The sequence below is a fragment of the Macrobrachium nipponense genome, chromosome 28 (genome assembly GCF_015104395.2).
Source record: "Macrobrachium nipponense isolate FS-2020 chromosome 28, ASM1510439v2, whole genome shotgun sequence".
Taxonomy (NCBI): domain Eukaryota; kingdom Metazoa; phylum Arthropoda; class Malacostraca; order Decapoda; family Palaemonidae; genus Macrobrachium; species Macrobrachium nipponense.
Window position 1 is genome coordinate 68,713,915 of NC_087217.1, and position 27,251 is coordinate 68,741,165.

At 44.7% G+C, this 27,251-nt stretch overlaps 1 protein-coding gene across 3 annotated transcripts in view; it reads right to left on the reverse strand.

Annotated features, from left to right (window-relative positions):
* LOC135201857 (TBC1 domain family member 2B-like) overlaps positions 1-27,251 on the reverse strand; it is a 641,388-nt gene that overhangs the window by 342,658 nt on the left and 271,479 nt on the right. For all 3 annotated transcript variants that reach the window (XR_010311621.1, XM_064231151.1, XM_064231152.1), the window contains exon 13: positions 12,950-13,081. Coding sequence is in view for 2 of the 3 variants with exons in the window: in XM_064231151.1 (XP_064087221.1) it covers positions 12,950-13,081 (132 nt within the window). In the remaining variant the exon portion in view is untranslated. The remainder of the gene's footprint in view (positions 1-12,949; positions 13,082-27,251) is intronic.

The window sequence follows — 27,251 nt, forward strand, 5'->3', positions numbered from 1 at the left end:
TATAGGTTACTGGCTCCGCTAGCGGGCGAGGTGGGTACTATGAGTGGTCGGTTGCTTGCCTACTATATCCTTATATCTCTCCCCCGCTACCGGAAGGGAGCTTACCCCTTACCTACGCACTCTTCTAGTAGACGGGCGGAGAGAGGTTGTTTTGTTATTATTATTTTAAGGATATACCCTAATTATTCAGTGTTTTACAATGAATTGTGTGTTATTATTTATTATTTTTATCAACCATCCCCGCCATTTTCCGTCGTGGTTTCCATTTCCACCACTCCTAGTTGGTTGCCTTTTGTGCTTCCGCCATCGGCGGAATCATAGCCCATATTCCATCTGGTTACCACACGTATTTTGGCGGGGCTCTGGTTTAATCTAACTTTATCGCTCCGGCACCAGCGGAGCATATGTTAGGCTGTAAGTGTTTACTTGGTACTCATGTACTTTTTCACTTACAGGCTACCAACTGCCAGGTCCCAGCGTGTAACGCGACGCTGTTCGACCCCTGTGGACACGATGAATGCAGGTCTCACGCCCCCTGTGCCACGTCGTTCAACGAGACGATCGTCTGGCACCCCGAGGCCTGCGCCATTTGCTACGACCTGGTCGGTCAGCTGGGAGATGGGGTAAGTCCATTATAGGCTTACTTATTATTTTACTAACAACTTCTAGTAGTAAGTTTGTTAATCCCATTCCACTATTGGCAGCTAATCTCACCTTTCTTTCAGGCTTCCGGTGTGAGGGAAGTCGCCCTCGCCACCCTGAAAGCGTGGGTGGGCGGCTTCGGGAAGAACGCCGCCAAGGGCCAGCCCTACATTTTGGACAGGAAGCTGGCCGTCCAGATCTTCCCCGCGGGCAAGTCGACGGGTTATGTTGACCCCTTGTCCGCTGCCCCGCTGATAGCCTCCATCCAGCAAGACCTCCAGCAGTCATTTGGGGTCGTAGCCTCCCAGGAGTCGGTCCCGGACGTCGCTGCCCTGGACCTTAACCTTGAGCCTATGGCGGTAGGTGGGGAGGATTTGTTGGTTGAGGTAGGTATGTCGGGCGCCCAAGGTCTTTCCTTGAGCGCTCCTGGATCTTCCCCTGTCCCTTCTTCTTCTGCTTCTTTCCAAGGCTTTACGGGATCTGAGATCCCTGTTCGCCCTCCCGCTCTCTCTGTACCTCCTAAGGAGAAGGGAAAGAGAGAACCGAAGACTCTAGCTAAGTCGACTTCTAGGAAGTCGTCTTCGTCTTCTGCGGCTAAGAAGTCGTCGACTTCATATGCCGATGCGGTGAAGGCAAAGCCGAGCTCTTCCCATTCAAAGAGCTCCAGAAGCAAGGCTTCGAAGGAGAAGGCTCGCGCTCCCGCCGAGTCACTGCCTTCTCCCGCCTCCACTGCTTCCACTCCGGCTACGCCGGTAGGAGTAGCAAGCACCAGCACCTTTGATCCCTCTACTTTCTCAGCAGGGGTGATGGAACAGGTGGGCGTGCTAGTAGGCTCACAAATCTCCGCATTGGGGACACGATTTGAGCAGATGTTTGCGCAATTATCAAACACTCTGTCTCAATCTGGACAGTCAATCCAGGATCTCTCTAACAGAATGAGAGAAAATGAGGACCGAGTAGCTGGGCTAGCTCAGGCTCCTCCCCCAGTCTCCCCAGCATCTAGCACGGGGATTCTGCAACTCCCGTCATATGACTCCTTGCCAGCTTTCTCTATGGAGAACCCATGGAGAGTAGCTGCCTACGCTCCATTTAAAGACGGAATGATCTCTATCTCGGAGTGTGGAACTCGAAGGATTGAGGACTTCGAGTTTTACCCTCCGGGTCTGACGCAGCCTTTCATCGGATATGCTAGGCTGACGCCAACGGCTCTGACGAGGGAGGACAAGATCTCGAAGGAGTCAGTCCTTTATAGTAGAGATCACGCCCAGCGGGAATGGGTTCACTGCCTTGAGGACTGGGAGTGTACGAACACAAAGCTCCAGGCCTACAAGAGTCCCTTCACTATTTTCGCGACGGAAGAGGAGGTTTCTCTTCCGTTCGCCACGAAATTAGTGGAGAAGTCCCTGCAGGCAGTCCTCAAGGATGAGCCCATTCCACAGTTGAGGGAGGCGGAGTCTACTTCTCCGCTCTTCCCGGCCTTCGGAGAATTGTGGGAGAACTTGCCAGCTACGTTCACGCTGGGTAAACTCAAACCGGACTGCGCCATGGACCAGTTCGGTGAGAAACTACCTAGGCTGCCGGATTCCCTAATCCAGGCAGAGTTCGATGCGCGAACTAGGTTTGGCAGGTCCCTCAATTCTCTCATCATCACAGAAATGGCTGCCCTTTCATACGCTACGGAACCGCTGTTCAAGATTCTGGCGAAATCTCAGTTTCAGACGGTTCTAACGGACGCCTTTGACTTCTTCCAGGCTAGGAGGAACTGCCGGAAGCATGTCTTACAAGAGTGCACCATCAGGCATGAGCCTAATAGACTCTTGGCTGCAAGCATGTGGGGAGCGGATCTCTTCCCAGAGTCTGCGGTGAACGAGGTACACCACGAAGCTGCTAGACTCAACCAGAGCCTTAGAGCTAGGTGGGGTAATTTTTTTTTTCCTCAAAGAGGGAAACAGGAATCCGTTCCCACTGCTGGCAAGAAACCAAAGAAGGCTGGTAAGAGGTTCCAGCCATATAAAAAAACTCCAGCAACAGCAGCAATTTGTGCAGGCAGTCCCAGTTACCCAACAGGGACAACCTTCCACTCTAAGCAGAACCAACCTATCCTCCTGGTGCCCAACAAAATCTCAACCATCCACTTCCTACGCTATCTCGCCGGCCTTCAACCCTGCATATGAGGCTCAAGGCTACTCTCAACCGAGAGGTAGGGCGAGAGGTTACTTTCGTCAGCGTGGCGCAGGAAGGGGTACCAGGAGTAGACAGTTCAGAGGAGGGCGTGGTGGCCAACCCGCCCATCAGCAATGAGGCTCCCCAGGTAGGAGGGAGGCTGTTCCTCTTCCGCCACAGGTGGGGGTTCAGCAATTGGGCACAGAGCATAGTGTCCAAAGGATTAGGCTGGAGTTGGATCAAAGATCCTCCTCCAATCAAATCATTTCATCAGATACCGTCAAAGGAATTGATAGATTACGCGGAAGAACTCCTTCAGAAAGGAGCTATTGCGAGAGTCAAACATCTAAAATTTCAAGGTCGCTTATTCAGCGTGCCAAAGAAAGGCTCAACAAAAAGAAGGGTAATCTTAGACTTGTCAAAGCTAAACTCTTTCATTCGCTGCGACAAGTTCAAGATGCTTACCCTCTCGCAAGTAAGGACCTTACTTCCGCGTGGAGCCGTCACATGCTCCATCGATCTTACAGACGCATACTATCATATCCCTATAGCCAGGCACTTCCGCCCATTCCTAGGATTCAGGCTAGGAAATCAGACATTCTCATTCAAAGTGATGCCCTTCGGTCTGAATGTAGCCCCCAGGGTATTCACAAAGATAGCAGAAGTGGTTGTACAACAATTGAGAGCTCAGGGAATCATGGTAGCGGCATACCTCGACGATTGGTTGATCTGGGCACCAACAGTCGAGGAATGTCTCAAAGCTACCAAAAAGGTAGTTCACTTCCTGGAACATCTGGGGTTCCAGATAAACAAAACGAAATCCAGACTTACTCCGGAATCTCGTTTTCAGTGGCTAGGAATCCAATGGGATTTGTCTTCCCACAATCTATCAATTCCAGTGGTCAAACGGAAGGAAATAGCAAAATCTGTCAGACAATTTCTCAAATGCAAACAAACGTCAAGAAGAAACCAGGAGAGAATCCTAGGGTCTCTTCAGTTTGCTTCGGTAACAGATATCCTTCTGAAAGCAAGGCTGAAAGATATAAATCGAATTTGGCGGTCAAAGGCAAACTCCAAATATCGAGACAAGTTGTCAGTAATTCCTCAGATCCTCCGCAACCAACTACGGCCTTGGTCAAAAGTAAAGAACTTAGCCAAGAAAGTACCCCTTCAATATCCCCTCCCAGTGTTAACCATTCACACGGATGCATCCCTGTCCGGGTGGGGGGGATACTCTCAGTTCAAACAAGTTCAGGGGACTTGGTCAGTTCAATTCCGCCAGCTCCACATAAACGTGTTGGAAGCAATGGCAGTATTTCTTACTCTGAAGAGACTGCTTCCCCCGAAGAAGTCTCATCTAAGGCTAGTTTTGGACAGTGCAGTGGTAGTTCATTGCATCAACAGAGGAGGGTCCAAATCCAAGCATGTGAACCATGTCATGATAGCCATCTTTGCATTAGCAAACAAACACAAATGGCATCTGTCTGCCACTCACCTGGCAGGAGTAAGAAATGTGATAGCAGACGCCCTGTCCCGGTCAGTTCCTCTGGAATCAGAGTGGTCTCTGGACGTCGGGTCATTCCAGTGGGTAAGCCGGAGAGTCCCAGGTCTCCAAGTGGATCTCTTCGCCTCACAAGCGAACCACAAGCTCCCTTGCTATGTGGCCCCCAACCTGGACCCTCTGGCTTATGCCACGGACGCCCTGTCGTTGGATTGGAATCAGTGGAGGAGAATTTATGTTCTTCCTCCAGTGAATCTTCTCTTGAAAGTCCTAGACAAACTAAGGTCTTTCAAAGGGATAGTAGCTCTGATTGCACCGGACTGGCCCAAGAGCAACTGGTATCCTCTTCTTTTGGAATTGGGTCTCCGACCTCAACGGATCCCCAATCCCAAACTATCACAATCAGTACAAATGAGGACTGTGTTCGCTTCCTCAGGAACTCTCCAGACCCTAACTTTATGGACTTCATGAAGTTTGCGGCTAATAAAGATGCTAATATTGATCCACAGAATATTCTCTTCCTAGAATCAGATAAGAGAGAGTCAACCATTAGACAATATGACTCAGCTGTTAAAAAATTAGCATCTTTCTTGAGAGAATCGAACACTACAACCATGACAGTTAATTTGGCTATATCCTTTTTCAGATCCTTGTTGAAAAAGGTTAGCAGCTAGCACGATTACCACTCATAAATCGGCTTTGAAGAAAATCTTTCAAGTAGGTTTTCAGATAGATTTGACTGAATCTTACTTCACATCTATCCCTAAAGCCTGTGCTAGACTTAGACCTTCTCAGAGGCCTACTACAGTTTCATGGTTCTTAAATGATGTCCTTAAACTAGCTTCAGATACTGACAACTCATCTTGTACATTCATAATGCTCCTGAGGAAGACATTATTCTTATTAAGCCTAGCCTCAGGAGCTAGAATTTCAGAACTGTCGGCTCTATCCAGAGATGCGGGTCATGTGGAATTCCTCCCATCAGGAGAAGTTCTACTTGCTCCGGATCGTAGCTTCTTAGCCAAAAATGAAGATCCTCTTGCAAGGTGGGCTCCTTGGAAGGTTATCCCACTTCCACAGGATCCTTCTCTCTGCCCAGTATCAACTCTTAGAGCTTTTCTATCTCGTACTTCTTCTAGATCCTCAGGTGCTCTCTTCATGAGAGAAAAAGGTGGTACTTTATCAGTTAAAGGCATTAGACAACAAATCCTTTACTTCATTAAACAAGCCAACCCTGAGTCATTCCCAAAAGCACATGATATCAGGGGAGTAGCCACCTCAATTAATTATTTCCAACATATGAACTTTGAGGATCTTAGAAAGTATACTGGATGGAAATCCCCGACAGTCTTTAAACGGCATTATTTAAAGTCCTTGGAATCTTTAAAGTTTTCAGCAGTAGCAGCGGGAAACATAGTTTCCCCTGATACTGCTTAGTAGTTGTAGTATAGATCCAGGTCTCCTTTCTACCTACATCAGCCAACATGCCTCACCCTATCGTCAGGCTACCCAACATCATAGCCTTAGCCGTTGTATCATATAGTGGATTGTCCCTTATTTTTTTGCTAGGGACATCCACACTTGTACTATTAATGTGCTTCAGTGTACCTACCCTTATTTTTATGCTAGGGTAGGACACAATATCTTTGTATATATTCACCATTTTATACTTATGATGAACTTCAGTCACAATGTGTTTGTATATATTTTGGAATATTGTATTGATGATGGATTTCAGTGTACCTACCCTTATTTTTGTGCTAGGGTAGGACACATGAGTTTGTATATTTTATAATTGTGTTAAGTAAATCTCCCTTTTTCCTCATTTTACATGCATCTCTGTAATTTTCTGTAATTACCTTTTAAGTACTTTAAGATTACTAACGTTCTATTATTTTGCTGTTTAATATAAGTTAGTTTAAGTGCTTAATTTGTATGCTGTAATTGATTTACTTATATTATATCCATCATTTTAAATTGTTTTTCATTGTTCCCTTTTTTCCCATCTTGTCTGTTTCTCTGGTACTCTTTCATAGGCCGACACGAGCTGAGCCCAGAAAAGGGATTTTGACGAAGGAAAAATCTATTTCTGGGTGATTGGCTCGTGTCGCCCTATGAAACCCCCCCTTTTTTATGGTTTGTTTTCCCCCCCTTGCAGGACAAGATGTATTTAACTGTTTTAATTAAGGATGACCGCTAGGGGCGCTGCTGTCCGTGGCGTCCTCTAGTAGTAGTAGTAGAGGCTGCATCGCCCGTTGGTATCAGCTCTCTCTTGGGGGGATTCGGATAGGAAGTTCTAATTGGTGTTTGTCTCGTGGTAGTGTTCCACACTCGCCCCTATTATCATACCGACACTTCTTTTTAAGAGTGAGCGAGTCAGTTTTACTGACATTTTCTTAATTTTGTTTTTCTCTGGTAATTTTAGGCTAATTTTACCTAGAAAGAATGATATTAAGGATACTTTCATAGGGCGACACGAGCCAATCACCCAGAAATAGATTTTTCCTTCGTCAAAATCCCTTTTATCATTATGAGTGTGGTCCCCTTATTTTTATGCTAGGGTTCCACACTCTCATTTAACAATGGTTTGTTGCCTTATGGCTTTGTATATATGAATTCATTAAGTGTGTTGTTTTATGTTATTTTCCCACACACATGTTAATTTACATATTCATACTTGTAACTTGTTTAAACACTTTTGTAAATATTTTATAGCTATAAGTTACATTTATTTTTGTTATCCCTTATTCAGAAATTGTCTGAAGACTGTATGAATATTCCAATTTTATTTCAATTATAGTATTTTAGTTAAGTTTTTAGTTTTATTGAGACCCTCTGTACTTCTTCAATCTTGTGCTATTTCTCTGGTACTATTTCACACAGCGACACGAACTGAGCCCAGAAAAAGGATTTTGACGTAGGAAAAATCTATTTCTGGGCGATTGGTTCGTGACGCCCAGTGAAATACCTCCTCTTCCCAACCCTTCGCCCAAGATTGATTGCTAACTTCAGGATGGCCACCAGAGGCGCGGCAGTCACCTAAGCGTGGGTTGCAGTAGTAGTAGTTGCCGCCCCGCTCTGTGGGTCGGCTCTCTCGTTGAGGGAGTTTGTTGTGGGAAATTTCTAATTGGCAAGAAGTTCGTGGTAGTGGTCTCACTCGCCCTAGTTACCATACCGACACCCTTTTATTTTGGGTGAGCGAGTCAGTTATACTGACCTCTTCTTTATTTTGTTTATTCTCTGGTATTTGTTAGCTCATTTACCTAAGAAATAATGAACTAAAGGATTATTTCACTGGGCGACACGAACCAATCGCCCAGAAATAGATTTTTCCTACGTCAAAATCCTTTTTTTCCGCTTCCGCGCTCACTCTGAAACTCCTCCGGCACACGGGAGACATTTTTTTGTTTATCGCTTCGGCGTAAGAGGGTTAATATGAGGCAAAAGGAACTGTAAAAAACTGGGGAAGGACGAATTACTTCCTCTATCACTCCTTTGTCCAGCATCTTCATCACTTCATCCCGAAGAGCTAAGAACTTTGGTGATTATAAGGGTACGTCTGACAGAGCAATAGACTGTCCGAGAGAAGGGGAGAGAAGTTGAACAGTAACAGATATCACACCCATAGAACAGATACTACCCACTTCTCCGCCCCATAGTCTCACCACTAGCTCACTGGCCAGCCAGAGAGGGAGAGGCCCTCCGTACTATTGACGGCCACCTCTGCCTCTTCCTCTAGCTCTCCTCCCTGACTTGAAGGAACAGGACTGAAAGGGACGCTGTTTACCAGCCTTAGCCTGAGATGAGGCCCAAGAGATCCTAGCCAAAGCAGAGCCCCTAGGGGGTTTGACTGGAGAGGGTCTCCTTACCTGTCTCTGAGGAGAAGGAAGAGGGGGACGACGTAAACATGTCTCCGACTATGACACAGCTTGGTGAACCAATCTGTCCTTGGTATCGGCTTTTCGTCTATCCATCGCGTTCTCCAACTCCATTGTAGGGAAGAGGAATTGAGACTCCAAGAGATCCCCATTTCGGAGTGCCAACAAAGACTCAGAGTCCATTGAGGCAGCCAACTTGGACAATGCTGCATCTCTCCTAGCTAGAAGAAGATTAGCCCAAAGGTTAGCACTAAGGTGGGACACATAGGAGAATGCCTTACCCCCAGATTGCAATAGACTAACAAGGAAAGATGCACTCACTAACCCCTCCACCGACATATCAGACGCAATCCTGGCTATCGCTGTTGACCACAAGTCTAACCAGGAGACTGTCTGAAAAATGGAAGCTGCTGTAGATTCCATAGCCAGAGTTTCCTGAGATGACAGAGAAGGGCTTTTGGATCTAACCTGCTCCAAGGTTAAACCAGGTCTGAGACGAATAACGTCTGGGTTTAGGTGACGAGGCATCAGACGGACTGAATTCGTTGAATAATATTTCCTATGCCACATGAGAGGAGGAGGAAGAAACTTAGACGACCTCCTCAAATGAAGAGAACCATCCCAAACTGACACCAATGCATTCACATGCTGTAAGACAGACTGAGCATGGCCTGACAGAGGAAGTTCAAAAGAAGATCTTGGGTTATGGCTGGATCCCAGTAAGGCCTCCAAACTTGTAGGGGTAACAGACAACTGAGTCTGAGTCCTACACTCCAGGTTGTTGACCCCACGAATGAGTTCAACAACTTTCGAAAAGGAAGACATAAACTCCTGACTTTCTTCCTCCTCCTGCTCCAGTAAAGGAAACCGACGACGAGAAGTTGGTTCGATCGACGATTCTCTGGAGGATCTAACTTCCAGGGCCGGAGAGACATCCCTCACACTTGAAGAACCAGCTACCGAAGGTTGTTGGTTGTCCACCAACAGAAACACCAAGGACCGATTCCTACTCAAACTCCTACCAGATTCGTGTAACAAATCAGGAACAACATCGGCGAAGCGATCACGTACATGTATGTCAGGCGAAATGTGTACACATTCGCATGAGGGACAGTGTACATAATCTTGAGACCGCGAGACATCGACCGTGCACTGTCACGAGACACCGAATGAGAACGAAGGGAGTTCTTCGGAGAAGAACGAGCCTCGGGGACAAGCATCCTCCCAGGAGAATGAGTAACCTGTCCTTGGGTTACTTCTTTGTCCTGTAGCACCTCCACTTCTGCAACCTTAGACTTCTTGATTGGAGCCTTATCATCTTTACGACAACACACAGGAGCTGATGAAGAGGATGTGGGAGCAATTTCAACCACATCCGCATGTACAAGTAGGCTGCAGCTTCGATCATGTACAGACGACGACGGCTCAACACTCCTACAGTCACGAACACATCCAAGTGTAGGTACGCAAGCATGAATAGACGACGATGTCAGGATACTAGCCTGAACAGAGGCAACTTTGTTGATCGGAGACAATGAGGAAGACTCCTTCCTGCAGGAACTCCTGCCAGAATCTCGAATGTTAGTCCAAGATGTAGAGGCAGGAGAAGAGCTTCTCTTGGCAGGACGATCACGGACAAGAGGAGAAACACAGACGCGAGGAGGAGAAAGCAAACCACTCCCTCTGCTCAGAGAAGGAGAAATCACAATGTCCATAACTCTCCAACGTCTGATGCGATGATGAACGAATTGATGAAGTATGAGAAGATGAAGACGAAGAAGAAGAAGAGACTTCTCCCCGAGATCTCTTTGCGGTAGGGGGAGGAGGCGAAGCCTTCCACTTTTGCACAGTCTCCTTCACAGCGAATGCCGATAACCTCTCATCCAAAACAGAGTTCAGCCGCTTGAAGACCTCCTGAAACAAGGCCTCTGACGGATCAGCGAGCGCAGAAGATGGTGTCATAACAGGCAACGATGACGTCACAGCGACAGGAGGGTGAGCGGCTGCTACTACTGATGTTATGGACTGAGAGGATGCTGGGAGTGATGTCACGCTCTCCATATGACCATAGTTAGTTGATGACCACTCTAGCGGAGTTGACTCACAAGATGGCTGCCCACGTGACCCAGCATAGCAGAGGTCAGGAGGAGGCATAAGGACAGCGGGAGCTTGGGGAGGGGGGAAGCGGGACTCCATGAAATGCGTCAGCAAGCCTTTCAAGGAGGGAGCACCCCGTAGCCCAAGGGATACCCAAACCGCCGCCATTTTGGAAAACTCCGAATCTGAAAGACAAGATTGTGATGAGGAAGGCCCCCACCCTCAGGACAAGCATTGGAGCCTGAAGGAGAAGAGGTAACATTACACAAAACATCAGCCTGTAGCACTCCTGATACATCCATAGACAAAGCAAGGGAAGAAAAGGAAGAAGACACAGGAACAACAGGATTAGCTACAAAGGAGAAGGAGCCGATGACTCGTTACCAGTAGGAGAAGCAAAGCCTTCCCAAGTAGGAAGAGTAGAAACTCTCCAATGCTTCTTCTTCCTGTAAAACAGCTTCCACTGAGCCTTAAGCCAGGCAAAACACTCCAAACAAGGATTCGTTCTAGTACAAAAGTTAGCTCTGCACCTACTGCAGGTGGTGTGCAGGTCCATTACCACAGATGCTAAAAACCTCGAGCAAGGAAATCCTCGGACGCCTGGACACATACGTTGACAAGGATGAGTAGTTCCAGAGGAAGCCTTGATCCAAAACACAAACACTCAATCACACTGGAAAGAAAGAACATGGGCGGAACACAACCGGCTTGGGAGGAGAGTAAAGCCCAAGCGTCTATTCTCCAAGGCGGTTAGGAATAGACTGGGTACCATGAGGTTAGACATGGCCTTTGACCAGATCTCACCTTATATGCGCAGGCATTGCAAGATCGCACAGATTCCTTGCTTACAATCTCCAATTGTATTGACCGGTTTACCAGCTGTGCTTGGAAATACCATATTGTTAAGACCGAAGGTTTGTTCCGCATATGAGCAAAGTCCTAGTTTGGCACTCATCATTATTATCATTATACAACAGATTCAAAACCAAACAAGTGGCATTCCTGAACTCTAAGGCTCTCATATGGATGACTTGAATGATCTGTTCCTAAATAAGAGGTGCAAATGGAGACTGAATGAAGTTAAGATGTTAGGCAGACAAGTGGGAAGAGATTGGGAACAGATGAAAAGTAAAAGTCACAAGGCATTTGTAACAAGACATGATTACTACATACTTAGAGCGCTAGCACTAAAAAGGTTGTCAATGTCAGATATGCAAATATCTACTTGTCCTAGAAGATGTACTCACTGTGAAAACAGTTGTCATACATATGAAATGCATACTAAGACCTAAGCAAGAAAAAGTGCTGTCAAATAAAGAAATCTACCACTAAAGTGTGGTTCACTTCTTGTTGATATAGCACATACATACACCTGTTATATATAGAGTTCTATGTATTAAATCTAAATATGATGAATAATCACACTTCCCGTGTTAATAATGAGAGCTACGGAAAATTGGTAAAATCAATAATTGTCAGTTTGACTTCTTGCCAGAGAAAACAACAGCAGCAGCAGTCCTTTATAAGGTCCAAGAAAAGTACCACATACAGAAGAAGAGATATATCACTCGTCAGCACTATGTCCTTTCCTGTTTATCTTAATAATTGAAGCAGCTACAATAAGTGCAGAAAATGGGCCCCTTAGAGCTGCTTTATGCTGATGACCTGATACTCACAGTGGATGGACATGATTAAAAGATGGAAAAGAAATGGGGAAAGGATTAAAAATCAATGTAAGCAAAAAAAAAAATTTATGAGCAGGTCATAGAAGAGGAACGCACTAGAATGTGAAGCAGGAGTTAAGAAAGCAGTAGAGAAAGAGTAGCTGCAGCATGAATGAGTTAGAGAGAGATAGTTAGACTACTGGTACAGAGTAATGTCTCATTTAGCAAATGCAGTAGAAACATGGTGCCTGACAATGATATTCAAGATCTTGAAAAGATGTCACCATATACGTAATGCTAAAATTCAAGGCTGGAGTACAACAGAAATAACATATCATGAAAAAGGAATGGGTTGAGAAATGCTGTATCAAGAAACTGGAAAAAGAAAATCTCGGAGATTGGAATGTGATGAGAATGAAGAGTAGTTTATCAGAAAAGAAGTACATAGTTATGGAAGTAACAAGAATACCTGTAGGAAGAGTGAGGAAATCATGAGACATGGATAGAGACCTAACAGAAGTTCAGGCAGAAAAAGACCACAGGGCAGAAGAGTGGTGAGAGAACTCACTTCATATCTAACCCTATAAAAATGTTTATGATGATTTACACACTACTGTTTAATTGCTATAAAATGTAATCAAGTATAGGCAGTCCCCAATTATCAGCAGGCTTGGTTATTGGCAATCTGCTTTTTTGATGTATGAATGCGACAACAACTGGTGATTTTCGGCGTTGACATGTGCCAATTTCCACTTATCATCACCGATAATTAGGTATTAGTGCCAATACATACCTAACAAAGGCACAGATATCTGGTTACTGGCATTGATACCTGGTTACTGGTGCCAATACCTGGTTATTGGTGATTTTTTTGCTTATTGTTTCGCCAGCAGAACAGAACCCCCGCCAACAACCGGGGACTGCCTGTACAATAATTATATCAAGTACATAATGAACTTCACAATACATTTATAAATACTACATCTTAAATATACGAGTCATACCTGACAGTACCCAACTTGAAGATTATGGCGTGAAAATGCCAAAAGAACTCTCCTTAGCCTTGCAATGCCATCTGAATGAAAGGACTCATAATGTCGGTTGTTTGGAAGTGTACGAAGAAGGTCAAGTTCAATCTGCAATTTTTAAAAGCATGCATGAGACTATTTTGATACATTTTTCATATGTACTATGGTATATATGTATGCTTCATATTGCTAATACAACAACTACCTATAAAAGGGATTTTGACGAAGGAAAAATCTATTTCTGGGGAGAGACCTGTGTCACCCGGTGAAAAGGATCCTGCTGCTCACTTTTCTAGTATAAATAGGTTCTAAATATACCAGAGAAAAAAAGCTAGCATGGTAAATAGTACTAAAATAATGTTTACCTTGAAATCACTATAGAACTACACCTTTGTTAACTTTAGGGTAATTTTAAATTCAATACGAACAGATTGATCTAAGCTTGTAAACAAAAGATTGAATAACAATAATAATGATGCTGAATATCATGCCCATATCAGCTATGTGAATTTTGTACAGGGATTTTTATTGCTTTTATGACTTTCCTTTCTTCTGGTCAAAGGAGATATAAAATGTCTCTGAGGTTGACTGCTGACCGTTAGACAGGGGAACAGCCCAGTGATGCCATTTTTTCTTCACAACATTGGCTTTTAGCAGTGTTACCATAGGCAGTTCATCTGATTTTTTTTGTTATTCATGATTTAATGGTTAGAATGAGTATTTTCCGATGTAGAATTATTTTCCGTGATGTTAGAAAACTACACGTCACTAGCTTAATATATAGAATTTTTGACAAAGAAAAATAAAGGATTTCCATAAAATTCATTTGTATAAATAAGCAGGGTGTGTTTTATATCTTTAATTTCATAATAAAATATAAAAAGCAAAGTGAAAAATTGTTTCCTTCAGTGCCGTGGCCTGTGGTCGGAAAAGCCACGGAAGGTTGCCAGATGTCACCAAAAAGCCACACTAATAGACGAAATTCCTCAAAACGGCAACTCTGGAACAGCCTCCCAGAAGTTCAACCAAAGATGCTAAACATTAATACCCTAATAGTACTATTCTTCTTGCACTTTAATACATTTTCATCTATGTATTTGTCAATTTATTAAATTTATTTTGTCTTTTTAATAAGTGGGGTTTCTCCTTTCTGTATTTCCCCTTTACCTTGTCTTACTTCTTCCTAATGAACACCATCTTCTTTGGAAGCTTGAATTTCAAATTAACCCTCTTACGCCGAAGCCCTAAAAATCAAAACCTCTCCTGTATGCGGGAGCCGGTTTGGAGTGAGCGTGGAAGCGGAAAAAATAATTTTTTCAAAAAATCACAGCGCGCTTAGTTTTGAAGATTAAGAGTTCATTTTTGGCTCATTTTTTTTCATTGCCTGAAGTTTAGTATGCAATCATCAGAAATGAAAAATGATATCATTATCATATGTAAATAATGCGATATATGGTAGCGAAAAAAAAAATTCATAGATAATTGTATTCAAATCACGCTGTGCAAAAAACGGTTAAAGCTAACGAGTTACTTTTTTTTCGTTGTATTGTACACTAAATTGCAATCCTTTTGATATATAATACATAGTAAAACAATAAAAGCAACACCGGAAAAATATTATCACAAAATGATGTACGAATTCGTAATGCGCGGACGTAAAAAAATGTTATTTTCAAAAATTCACCGTAATTCCAAATATTGTTCTAGAGACTTCCAATTTGTTTAAAAATTAAGACAAATGATTGAATATTACGATACTGTAAGAGTTTTAGATTAGAATTGCAGATTTCGACCATTTCAGACGAGTTAAATTTGACCGAATGTCGAAATTTTTATATATATATATTTTTTTATATGCACATATTTCGGAGATGGAAAAAGCTACAACCTTCAATTATTTTTTATTGTATTTTTCATGAATTTGCGCACATTTTGATATATGAAACTCTATAAAAAGGCTTATATGAAAAGGAGCAAATATTAGGATAATGCGATGTACGTATTTCGGAGACTTGCGGCCGCGAATCGGCGCGCGGAGTGAAGGTAAATATATTTTTCAAAAATTCACCATAAATCACAATATTGTTCTAGAGACTTCAAATTTGTTTCAAAATGAAGAAAAATGACGGAATATTACTAGGCCGTAAGAGTTTTAGCTTACAATTGCGTTTTTCAACTATTTCGGTAGAGTCAAATTTGACCGAACGTGGTTTTTTTTCTATTTATCGTGATTTATATGCAAATATTTCGAAAAAAGAGAAAAGCTACAACCTTCAATCATTTTTAGTTGTATTCTACATGAAATTGCGCACATTTTCATATATAAAACTTTATGTAACAGCTAATTTTAAATGGTGCAAACATTTCGACAATCGCACAAAAAAATTCTGATTTTTTCGGAAGAGTTACCGCACGAACGTAAGGAAAATTTTTTTTTTTTTCATAAATTCACCATAAATCGACATATTGTGCTAGAGACTTCCAAGTCGTTTCAAAATGAAGGTAAATGATTGAATATTACTAGAATATAAGTGTTTTAGCTTACAATTGCGTTTTTCGACCATTTCGGTAGAGTCAAAGTTGACCGAAAGTTTAAAATTTTGCACTTAACGTTATTTATATGAAAATATTTCGAAACTGATAAAAGCTACAACCATGGGTTGTTTTTTGTTGTATTGTGCATGAAATTGCGCACATTTCCATATATAAAACTTTATGTAACGGCAAATTTAAAAGGGTGCAAACATTAGGACAATCGCACGAAAAAATTTATCGGAAGTTATCGCACGAACGTAAGGAAAAAGTTTTTTCATAAATTCACCATAAATCGAAATATTGTGCTAGAGACGTCCAATTTGTTGCAAAATGAAGGCAAATGATTGAATATTACTATAATATAAGAATTTTAGCTTACAATTGCGTTTCTCGACCATTTCTGTAGAGTCAAAGTTGACCGAAGGTTGAAATTTTTGCACTTATCGTTATTTATATGAAAATATTTCAAAACTGATAAAAGCTACAATCATGAGTGTTTTTTTGTTGTATTTTACATGAAATTGCGCACATTTTCATATAATACTTCATGTAAAGGATAATTTAAAATGGTGCAAAAATTATGTCAAAGTGACGAAATAATTTCCGAGATGTGTCACCAAAACTTTTTAGTGCGATAAGAAAGAAATTCGCGCTTGCGCGCTGCGTAGCATTGTACAAAACAATGCCTTGATCCATGAACTCCCAGCATCCCCCAAGGCGCGCGATACAAAAGTTTTTGGCTGGTAGGCCTATAAGTATTTTTCCGCAAATTTAAAAAAAAACTTTTTTGAGCCGACGTATGATACGTCCAATCGGCATACAGGAGACATTTTGACTCGACGTTTAATACGTCCAATCGGCGTAAGAGGGTTAATGGTCCCTGTGGACTTATTCCATATGGATAAGTTTCATTTTCTGAATAATAATAATAATAATAATAATAATAATAATAATAATAATAATAACAATAATAATAATAATAATACAGATAGTCCCCCCTTATCGGCAGTGGTTCCGTTTTTAGGGGGTACTGATAAGTGAAAACCGCCATTAACCGAAACTCAGCTATTTATGACGGTTACGGCAACAAGTTTTAATTAATAGCGCCAATAAACGGTTAATGGCACCTTATGGCAACAATAACCAATACTCGGCCCGTTAGGACACCATAAATCACCGATTTTAAGCCCAACAAAAACCGGATAGCCATTAATCGAATCTGCCTTTAACCGGGGACTGCCAGTAATAATGATAATAGTAATAATAATAAAGTCATCTATACAAGATTGTGGAGAAGCATGACTTAGAAAAATGACAAATTTTTAAAGAAAATTTGTATTTCTCATAGTTACAAACCTGAGGTCTTAACAATATTATACAGGCAGTGCCCGGGTTACGACGGGGGTTCCGTTCTTGAGATGCATTATAACCCGAAAATCGTCGTAAGCCGGAACATCGTCAAAAATCCTAAGAAAACCTTACTTTTAATGCCTTGGGTGCATTAAAAACTATGTAAACTTCATTCTATATATATTGCATTTTTCATCAAAAAAACCTTTAAATATTGATTTTCTGGGCTCAGCCCGTGTTGCTTCGTGAAATATCCTTTTAATTCATATTTCTAAGGTAAATATTGCTAACATTACCAGAGAAAAAACCAAAATGGGATGTCAGAGCATTCTGACTCGCTCACCCTATAAAAAGAGGGTGTCGGTATGGTTTCTGGGGTGAGTGAAACCACTACCACGGGCCTCTTGTCAATTAGATCTCTCCTTCACAAAATCCCCCTGCTAGAGAGAGCTGTTACACAGCCAGTGTCAGCAACTACTACTACTAGCACTCCCACGCCAACACCAGCGCCTCTAGCGGCCATCCTTTCTGTTAAAATTATCCCGCGCACATGTGTTTTTTCTTGCTGTGCTTTTTCGCTATCGCTCTTTGGATTATCTTTCGAGATGGAACTTCAAGCTATTGCAGCAACTAAGTTAAGTACTGCCTAAGTGTTTCACGGAATTTTAGCCAGTTAGGGCCCGTTTTACCGCTTTTATTTAGGTTATATGACGGTGCCCTCTACGACATGGCTACAGGCTCGCCCCACCCGGCTCGCCTCGTGTAATTCTTATTCAGCTCCTTCGGTCTCCCATACCGTTGTAGCTATTTCTGTGCAGTATTTATGTTAAGTTTTTCGTGTTGTGCAAGATTTGCTATTCTATTATTATGGGAATCTAGCTCGATTGAGCTTTTGCCTTGTTACCTTAGCTCAGTGTTCATGCATGCATGTGCCTTTGTCTAGGTCTGTTAGGCATGTAAGACGTATGTCCTTCTCTTTTTAGTCCTAACACCCTGGCCGTCGCCCTCCGTTCTTACGTACCGGCAGAGGCCAGCTCCCGAATAGTTAGGCGCCCTCCCTCCCAGGTCGGTTAGCCTAGCTTCTCTAGGACATTTCTTTCTCTTTTACTTTTGATTCCCTTCCTTTCTATTATAAATTTTTATGCTTATATTACATTGCATGTTTGAGACGGTTAGAGATAGCCTAGGCTATCTCTTTCGCCTGGCCTATCCGTCCATGTGGCCCTACCACGTTCACTGTGGACCAGCCGATCGCACTGAGCCACCGGCTCAGTCACCCCTCCCTGCCTCCTTTTCCCCTACGGGAGATGGGGAGGCAGCACGTACCGCTCGCTCACGTTGCCATGGCAACACCCGGGCTCACTCCCCTCTCCCTCTCTTCTCGGAGAGGATACAGGAGTCTCAAGAGGGGGGGGTACCTTGAGACTGTCTCGTCATACCATTCTCACCCTGGGTTCCACGGGGGTGTCTTGGTGCGCTCGGGTTGGGCTGGCCACCTGGCTCGATCGTGCTCGGACCCCCTAGGGTCCCTTATCGCTCTCTCTCTCCTACCCAGGTCACCCCCATTTTACCCACCGCGCCAGCAGCTGGCTCCGCTGGTTCCGCCAGCTCCATCATCGGGGGGTGACGGAGAAGAGCTCTGCTACATGCTTCTATTTTTATTTATCTTGCTATTTAAACTTTATTTTTGTATTATATATATGTGTGTTTATGCTGAAAATTCCGCTAGCCGGCGGAGCGCCCGCTCACCAACCGGGTTCTCCTCCTGCCTGCGAGTTTTTTCTACGGCGGAGCTATGCTCCCGCTGTTCTAGTTTATTCACTAATGGGTTAACTCTCTCTTGTTCCTCCCTGCCGTTCTTGTACCCACCCCGGCGTATAACTGGTTGCTAGTTTGGTGAAACTCCATACTCCAGCGTGCCGGATTTTTCTAACTAGCATACCAGATCTACGGGACTCTCACCACCACAGGAGAACAGGAGAAGGTTAACACCTATTTCTCCACTCCGGCATATAGCGGAGTGTTATATCTCTTAACGGGCTAGTCCTGTTAACCATTGTTGATACTCATGTATCTGTCCACTTACAGGCTACCAACTGCCAGGAGTCCGGCTGTAACACCGTACTACAGGACCCCTGTGGACACGAGGTCTGCAGGACCCACGCCGTCTGCGCCATCCGCTATGGGGACATAGCGGTATGGCACCATGAAGCATGCTCTATTTGCTATGACCTTGTAGAGCAATTTTCCTCCGGTGTAAGTTTATACCGGAATCTATTTGCTATATAATTTGACCATATAAATGTACTCCTATAAGAGATGCAATGACATTTTGAACTATATGTTTAATCATCAGCAGCTTAGCCTTCCCTTCTAGGGCTTACAATAACCCTCTCTTCCAGGCTACCGCCGTGAAGGACGCCGCAGCGACCACCCTGAAGGCCTGGGTCGGCGGGTTCGGCAAGAACGTCACGAAGGGGCAGCCATATATCTTAGATAAGAATATGGCTCTCCGCCTCTTCCCTGGAGCCAAGGCCACTTGCTACGTCGACCCGGCAGCGGCGGCTCCGTACATCTCCACTATCCAGCTTCAGGTGGCCCAAGCGCTGGCGGCCCAGAGCAATCCCGAAATCGCAGATGACGTGGCTACCCTAGACCTCAACTTGGAACCAATGGCGGTAGGTGATCCAGGTAGTATGTTGGATGAGGCAGGTTTGTTGGGGGCTCAAGGGCTTCCCTTGGGTCCTTCTGGATCTTCTTCCCCTGTTCCTTCTTCTACTTCCTTCCAAGGCTTTTCAGAGAGTGAACTTTCGGTCAGACCGAAGTCCACTCAGGCTATCCCTAAAGTGAAAGGGAAGCGTGAGTTGAAGACCCTTGAGAAGACAGCGTCTAAAAAGACCACATCTTCCTTGACTCATAAGACACCGGCTCACCAACCCGGAGCAGAGAAAGCGAAGTCCTCTTCTTCTTCATATTCAAAAGGGTCTAGAGGCAAATCCTCGAAGGATAAGGCCCAGGCTTCTACGAATCCTGAGCCTTCGACCTCTACTGGGGCACGGCCCAAGACTTCTACAGTGTCCAAAGACCCGGCTCCTTTTGACACAGATGCATTTGCTGCAAATATTATGCAGCAGATGGGCAGTCTTGTCGGGAACCTGGTGCAAGACAAATTTGAGCAGATGTCACACATCTCTACGTCTTTTGAGGAGTCCGGTCAGTCGATTTGAAGCATTTCGGAAAGACTGACCAACCAAGAGAATCTCATGGCGGGTGTCAGGGAGAACCCTGCAACAGTCCTCCCACAGCCTGGTATGGCGGTTCAAGCCATGCCGGACTATGATTCTCTCCCTCCCTTCACACCAAACAATCCATGGAGAGTGTCGTCGTATGCCCCGTTTAAAGACGGCATGCTGACGTTACCGGACTGCGGCACTCGAAGATTAGAAGACTTCGAGTTCCACCCCGCCAATCTGCAGTCACCATTCATTGGTTAAGCCCGTCTTACAGAGACGGCGATGAGAAGGGAGGACAGGATCCCCAAGGAAACCGTGATCTACAGCCGAGATCAGGCCCAAAGGGAGTGGCTGAGGAGCTTGGATGACTGGGACTGTGTCAACACCAAGCTCCAGGCTTTTAAGAGCCCTTTTACTATCTTTGTGGCGGATGAAGAGACTCCTATTCCTTTCACCACAAAGTTAGCAGAGCTGTCTCTCCAAGCCACCATGAAAGACGAACCTATGCCGCAGCTCCGGGAAACCAAGCCAACATCCCTTCTTCTTCCTAGCACCGAAGACCTTTGGGCAGACCTACCATCCACATTCACGGTAGGTAAACTCAAGCCGGACTGTGCAATGGTACAGTTTAGCGAGAGGCTTCCTAGGCTCCCAGACAATCTGATTCAAGCTGAATTTGATGCCAGGACCAGGCTAGGGAGGACATTAAATGCCCTAGTAATGACGGAGGTTGCAGCAGTAACATACGGCACGGAACTCTGTTCAAGCTACTGGCTAAAGCACAGACCCATACTGTGCAGTGCGACCTATACGACTTCGTAGTCACACGGCGGAATTGCAGGAAGCATGTACTGCAAGAGGAGACTATTCGCCATGAACCTAATAAGCTGCTCGCCGCTTCTATTTGTGGTGCTGACCTCTTTCCAGAAGCTCTGGTTAATGAGGTTCAGCACGAAGCAACAAGACTGAACCAAAGCCTTAAGGTCCGTTGGGGTCTGTCAGCTAAAAGGAAGCCTGAACCTTCTTCTTCTTCTGCAAAGAAGTTGAAGAAGCCTAGAAAATTCACACCTTTCCAGGCTTCCCAACAACAAGTGGTTCAAGCAGTACCGGTCTCTCAGGTGGTACAACCTTCCACCTCGAAGGGTCAGGCTCAACCATTCCTCCTGCTGACTTCCCAGAACCAACCTTCTACCTCATTTGCGGTTTCACCAGCCTTCAACCCGGTCTTCGAAGGGCAAGCGTTCCAACCCTTTAACAGGTTTGGAAGAGGTAGCAGGGCTAGGGGTTCATTTCGCCAAAGAGGTGGCGGAAGAACACCTAGTAGAGGCAAGCACTTCCGGGGAGGACGTGGGTCACGACCTGCCCCAAGTCAGTGAGAACCCTCAGGTAGGAGGGAGACTGTTCCTCTATCGCCACAGGTGGGGGTTCAGCAACTGGGCACAAAGTATTGTTTCCCAAGGACTAGGATGGAGCTGGATCAAAGGTCCCCCTCCATCCAAGACCTTCCTTCAGAGACCAACATCGGAACTGACGGAGTATGCCGAAGAACTACTTCAGAAAGGAGTAGTATCAAAAGTCAAGCATTCAAGGTCACTTGTTCAGCGTGCCAAAGAAAGGCTCAACCAAACAATCTAAACTTATTATTCATTGCGACAAGTTCAAAATGCTGACCATCTCGCAGGTGCGGACCTTACTTCCCCGTGGGGCCGTCACCACCTCTATCGATCTTACAGACGCATACTATCATATCCCAGTAGCAAGACACTTCTGCCCGTACCTAGGCTTCAGGCTAGGAAACCAGGCATTCTCCTTCAAGGTGATGCCCTTCGGGCTCAACGTGCCCCCAGGGGATTCACGAAGATGGCGGAGTCAGTAGTTCAACAACTGAGATCTCAGGGGATAATGGTAGTAGTGTATCTGGACGATGGCTTATCAGGGCAACACTGTCGAAGAATGCCACAAAGCTACGGTCAAAGTAATACAGTTTCTGGAACATCTGGGGTTCCAAATAAACAAGACCAAGTCCAGGCAAACGCCGGACTCCCACTTTCAATGGCTCGGCATTCAATGGGACTTGAAATCCCATACTCTGTCAATTCCGTTGGCCAAAAGGAAGGAAATAGCCAAAGCAACAAAACAGTTCCTCAAGTGCAAACAAACATCAAGGAGAAACCAGGAAAGGATCCTAGGTTCTCTCCAGTTTGCCTCAGTTACAGATGTTCTACTGAAGGCAAAATTGAAAGATATAAACCGGGTCTGGCGCTCAAGAGCAAACAACAGGTCTCGGGACAAGCTGTCAGCCATCCCGCCGATTCTCCGCAAACGGCTCCGCCCCTGGGCGGAGGTCAAGAATCTATCCAAATTGGTTCCTCTTCAATTTCCCCCTACGGTGTTGGTTATCCACACGGACACTTCTCTAAGCGGGTGGGGAGGCTACTCTCAATTCAAGAAAGTACAAGGGACTTGGTCCCCTCAGTTCCGCCAGCTTCACATAAATGTATTAGAAGCCATGGCAGGGTTCCTCACATTGAAGAGGCTTCTACCAGCCAAGAAATCTCATATCAAGCTGGTATTGGACAGTGCAGTAGTAGTACACTGCATCAACAGGGGAGGATCCAAATCAAGTCATGTGAACCATGTCATGATAGCCATATTTTCACTAGCAGCCAAGCACAAATGGCACCTATCCTCCACTCACATGGCGGGAGTAAGGAACGTGATAGCAGACGCCCTGTCTTGTTCAGTTCCTCTAGAATCGGAATGGTCTCTGGACAGGCGCTCATTCCAGTGGATATGCCAAAAGGTCCCAGGCCTCCAGGTGGATCTTTTCGCATCACAATCGAACCACAAGCTCCCATGCTATGTGGCTCCCAACCTGGACCCTCTGGCTTATGCCACGGACGCCATGGCCATAGATTGGAATCAGTGGGAAAAAGTTTACATCTTTCCTCCAATGAATCTTCTGTTGAAGGTCCTGAACAAACTCGGGACCTTCAAAGGACAAGTCGCTCTGGTAGCCCCAGATTGGCCCAAGAGCAACTGGTTCCCACTACTTCTGGAATTGGGTCTCCGGCCTCAACGGATTCCCAATCCCAAACTGTCTCAGCCAGTACAAATGAGGACTGTGTTCGCTTCCTCAGGAATTCTCAAAACCCTAACTTTATGGACTTCATGAAGTTCGCGGCTAAAAGAGATGCAAACATTGATCCTCAAAACATCCTCTTCTTAGAATCGAATAAAAGAGAATCAACTTTACGTCAATATGACGCAGCTGTTAAAAAGCTAGCAAATTTCCTAAGGAAACGGATTCCCGAACCATAACTACTAACCTGGCTATCTCCTTCTTCAGATACTTATTTGAAAAAGGTTTAGCAGCCAGTACGATTACCACAAGTAAGTCAGCTTTAAGAAAAATCTTTCAATTTGGCTTTAAAATAGACTTAACAGATTCTTATTTCTCGTCTATTCCTAAAGCTTGTGCTAGACTCAGACCAACAGAGAGACCAAGCTCTGTTTCATGGTTCTTAAATGATGTTCTCAGACTGGCTTCAGATACTGATAACGATTCATGTGATTACATATCTCTGCTAAGGAAAACACTCTTCCTTTTAAGACTGGCTTCAGGAGCCAGAGTATCTGAACTGTCGGCTCTCTCTAGAGACTCAGGCCATATAGAATTTCTCCCTTCAGGAGAAGTTCTCTCCCCAGACCGAAAATTCTTGGCCAAAAACGAAGATCCTTTGATGAGATGGGCCCCTTGGAAGATACTTTCTCTTCCTCAAGACCCTTCTCTATGTCCAGTGACGACCTTACGAGCATACCTCTCAAGGACATCTACTAGATCATCAGGTCCCTTATTCATGAGGGAAAAAGGTGGCACTATTTCCTTAAAAGGAATTAGACAACAAATCTTATACTTTATTAAACAAGCCAACCCAGATTCGTTCCCCAAAGTCCACGACATTAGGGCAGTAGCCACCTCAATTAACTATTTCCAACACGTGAATTTTGATGATCTAAAAAAGTATCCAGGCTGGAAGTCGCCGACAGTATTCAGACGCCACTACCTGAAATTCTTAGAATCTCTTAAATTTCCAGCAGTGGCAGCGGGAAACACAGTTTCCCCTGACACTATCTAAGTATATTTTCATTGTCTAAATTAAGTTATTATAAGTTAGCATAATTCTAGTTTTTATGATCTTTTGTTACTTAATCATAAGACTAATCCAATTACTTTAAGTTATTTTAAGTGTATATTTGCTAACTTTGTAATTTTACTTAAGATTATACTCATCTTTTATATTTTGTTTTTTATTATTTCCTTGTATTATTTAATCTTTACCAAGCTTGTGGCCAATTCTCTGGTACTGTTTCACATAGTGACACGGGCTGAGCCCAGAAAAGGGATTTTGACGAAGGAAAAATCTATTTCTGGGCAAGGGCCCGTGTCGCCCAGTGAAATCCCCCCCTTTTTTTATTGATCCCACCCTTCAGCCCAAGCTTGGTTCTCTAACATTCAAGGATGGCCGCTAGAGGCGCTGGTGTTGGCGTGGGAGTGCTGGTAGTAGTAGTTGCTGGCACAGGCTGTGTATCAGCTCTCTCTAGCAGGGGGATTTTGTGTAGGAGAGATCTAAATGACAAGAGGCCCGTGGTAGTGGTTTCACTCGCCCCAGAAACCATACCGACACCCTCTTTTTATTTAGGGTGAGCAAGTCAGTTATTCTGACATCCTCCTGAATTTATTTTTTCTCTGGTATAATGTTAGTATCATTTACCTAGAAATAATGAACTTAAGGATTATTTCACAAAGCGACACGAACTGAGCCCAGAAAAGGGATTTTGACAAAGGAAAAATCTATTTCTGGGCAATGGCCCGTGTCGCCCAGTGAAATATCCTTTTAGTTCATATTTCTAAGGTAAATATTGCTAACATTACCAGAGAAAAAACCAAAATGGGATGTCAGAGCAAGCTGACTCGCTCACCCTAAATAAAAAGAGGGTGTCGGTATGGTTTCTGGGGCGAGTGGAGACCACTACCACGAACCTCTTGTCATTTAGAATTCTCCTTCATCAAAATCCCCCTCCTGAAAGAGCAGATACATAGTCGGATTCAGCAACTACTACTACTACGCTACTCAGCACGCCGACTACAGCGCCTCTGGTGGCCATCCTTTTTCGTTAGCGAACTTGGTAGCATATGCCATTTTTCCTCTGTGCTTTTTGTGCATCTCCCTTTGGATTATTTTCACCATGGAACTCGCAGCTATCGCCGCAGCTTAGTTAAGTACCCCGAAAGGTTTTACACTAGTTTTTTGTCAGCCAGGAGCTATTTTTACCGTTTTTTAGGTTCGATAATAGTCTCCTGGCCTGGTGCATGGCGGCCGAGCCGGCTCGCCTCATGTTCGGATAGATTCCTCGGTCCCCCATACCGTGGTATCTATCCTGTGTATTTTACCTTTAATTATGGGTCATTTCACGTGATACACAAGTTCCCGATTAATACTTTTATTATTGTACATCGTATTATTCGGAAATCCATTGCCTATGACTTAGATTAGTGTTCATGCATGCATGTCTCCTTGTCTAGGTGTTTAGGCTTCTGAGTGATTGCTTTTTACGTCTTCCAGTCCAGCATCCTGGCTGTTGCCCTCCATTTGTGTCGGATAAGGCTAGCTTTTGAGTAGTCGGCTTGTTTTCCTGAGGGGAACTAGCCTACTTCTCCTGGACGTTACCTTTCTCTCTCACTCATGATTTCCTTCTTTCTGTTACGATGTATTTATATTTTAGGGGTTTGCATGTTAGGGCGTTCAGTTTAGCCTAGGCGGTTTTGTTGCATTAAAATCTCTTGGTCCTTTGACGATCAGTTTTGTTGCATTATCGCCTTTTGGTCCACTTGAGCTCACGTGGTCGCTCGACCTAGGCTGTTTTGTTGCATTCACCTCTTGGTCCACTTACGTTCACATCGAGCCACTGATCGCCCTAGTCCCAGTCTCCTTCCCCCCTCCCTCGCGGAGGGGGGGGGGGTCTGTCCTGGCTTGCTTACGGTAGCTATAGCAACCATCCGAGCTCTTCTCCCCCCTCCCCCCTGTTAGGGGGGTCACGGGAGTTTTGGACAGCAGAGAGTTCTGTGGCCTTGCACTTGTTCTCTGAGCTCCGGGGGGGCTCCGGTGTGGGCAGGGGGGGTTGGCCACCCCCCCCTCTGTTTGTATCGGTCCTTCTCCGGCGTTACCTGTGCTCCAATTCCTCTTCCCCCCCTCCTTTCCTCTTTGATACATATCCCTTCGTTGCCTGACGGAGCACCCGCTTTCTATCCGGGCACCCCGGCGGATGGCGGAGGGGTAGCTGGCTCTGCCAGCTATCATAGGGGAAGAGGTATTGGTTGATTTTACATGCTTTCCCCGTTATGTATCTAGTCCCTTCGTCTGCTGACGGAGCGCCCGCTTGCTATCCGGGCACCCTGGCGGTTGCCGGAGGGGCTTTTACGACGGAGCTACGCGCTCCAAACTATTTAATTTAATTTATTTAGTTTTAAATTATGTGTAATCCTCTCTCATTCTCCGGTGTGGTGTACTCCTCCTTGAAACTCACTTATGGGTGTATGAAACGTATCTGGGTTAATTAATCCTCTCCGGTGTACACCGGGGGCTTTTTAACCAGTTACCAGGTCCCATGGACCTCCTTCCACACGGATTACAGGGGGGTTATGCCCAAAAATTCTATTCTACTCCGGCATGCAACGGAGCATACTACGGGTCCTGTTAGTGTATAACGTTGATACTTATGTATCTGTCCACTTACAGGCTACTAACTGTCAGGAGGCCGGGTGCAACGCCGTCCTCCAAGACCCCTGCGGGCATGAAGTCTGGAGGTCTCATGCTCCCTGCGCCATCCGCCATCAAGGCCTGATCGTCTGGCACCACGAAGCCTGCTCCATCTGCTTTGAGTTGGTGGAACAGTTTTCGGACGGAGTAAGTATATACCGGAGTAACGTCTTTCTTTCCTGGTATATACTTTCACATGTTTTGAGTTATAATGGTATATGACATACGTGTCAAATGTTAATGATTTGTCCTTGGGGCTTCGTTGTAAGGATTACAATGACCCTCTCTTTCAGGCTGCCGCTGTTAAGGACACCGCGTCGGCTACCCTTAAGGCCTGGG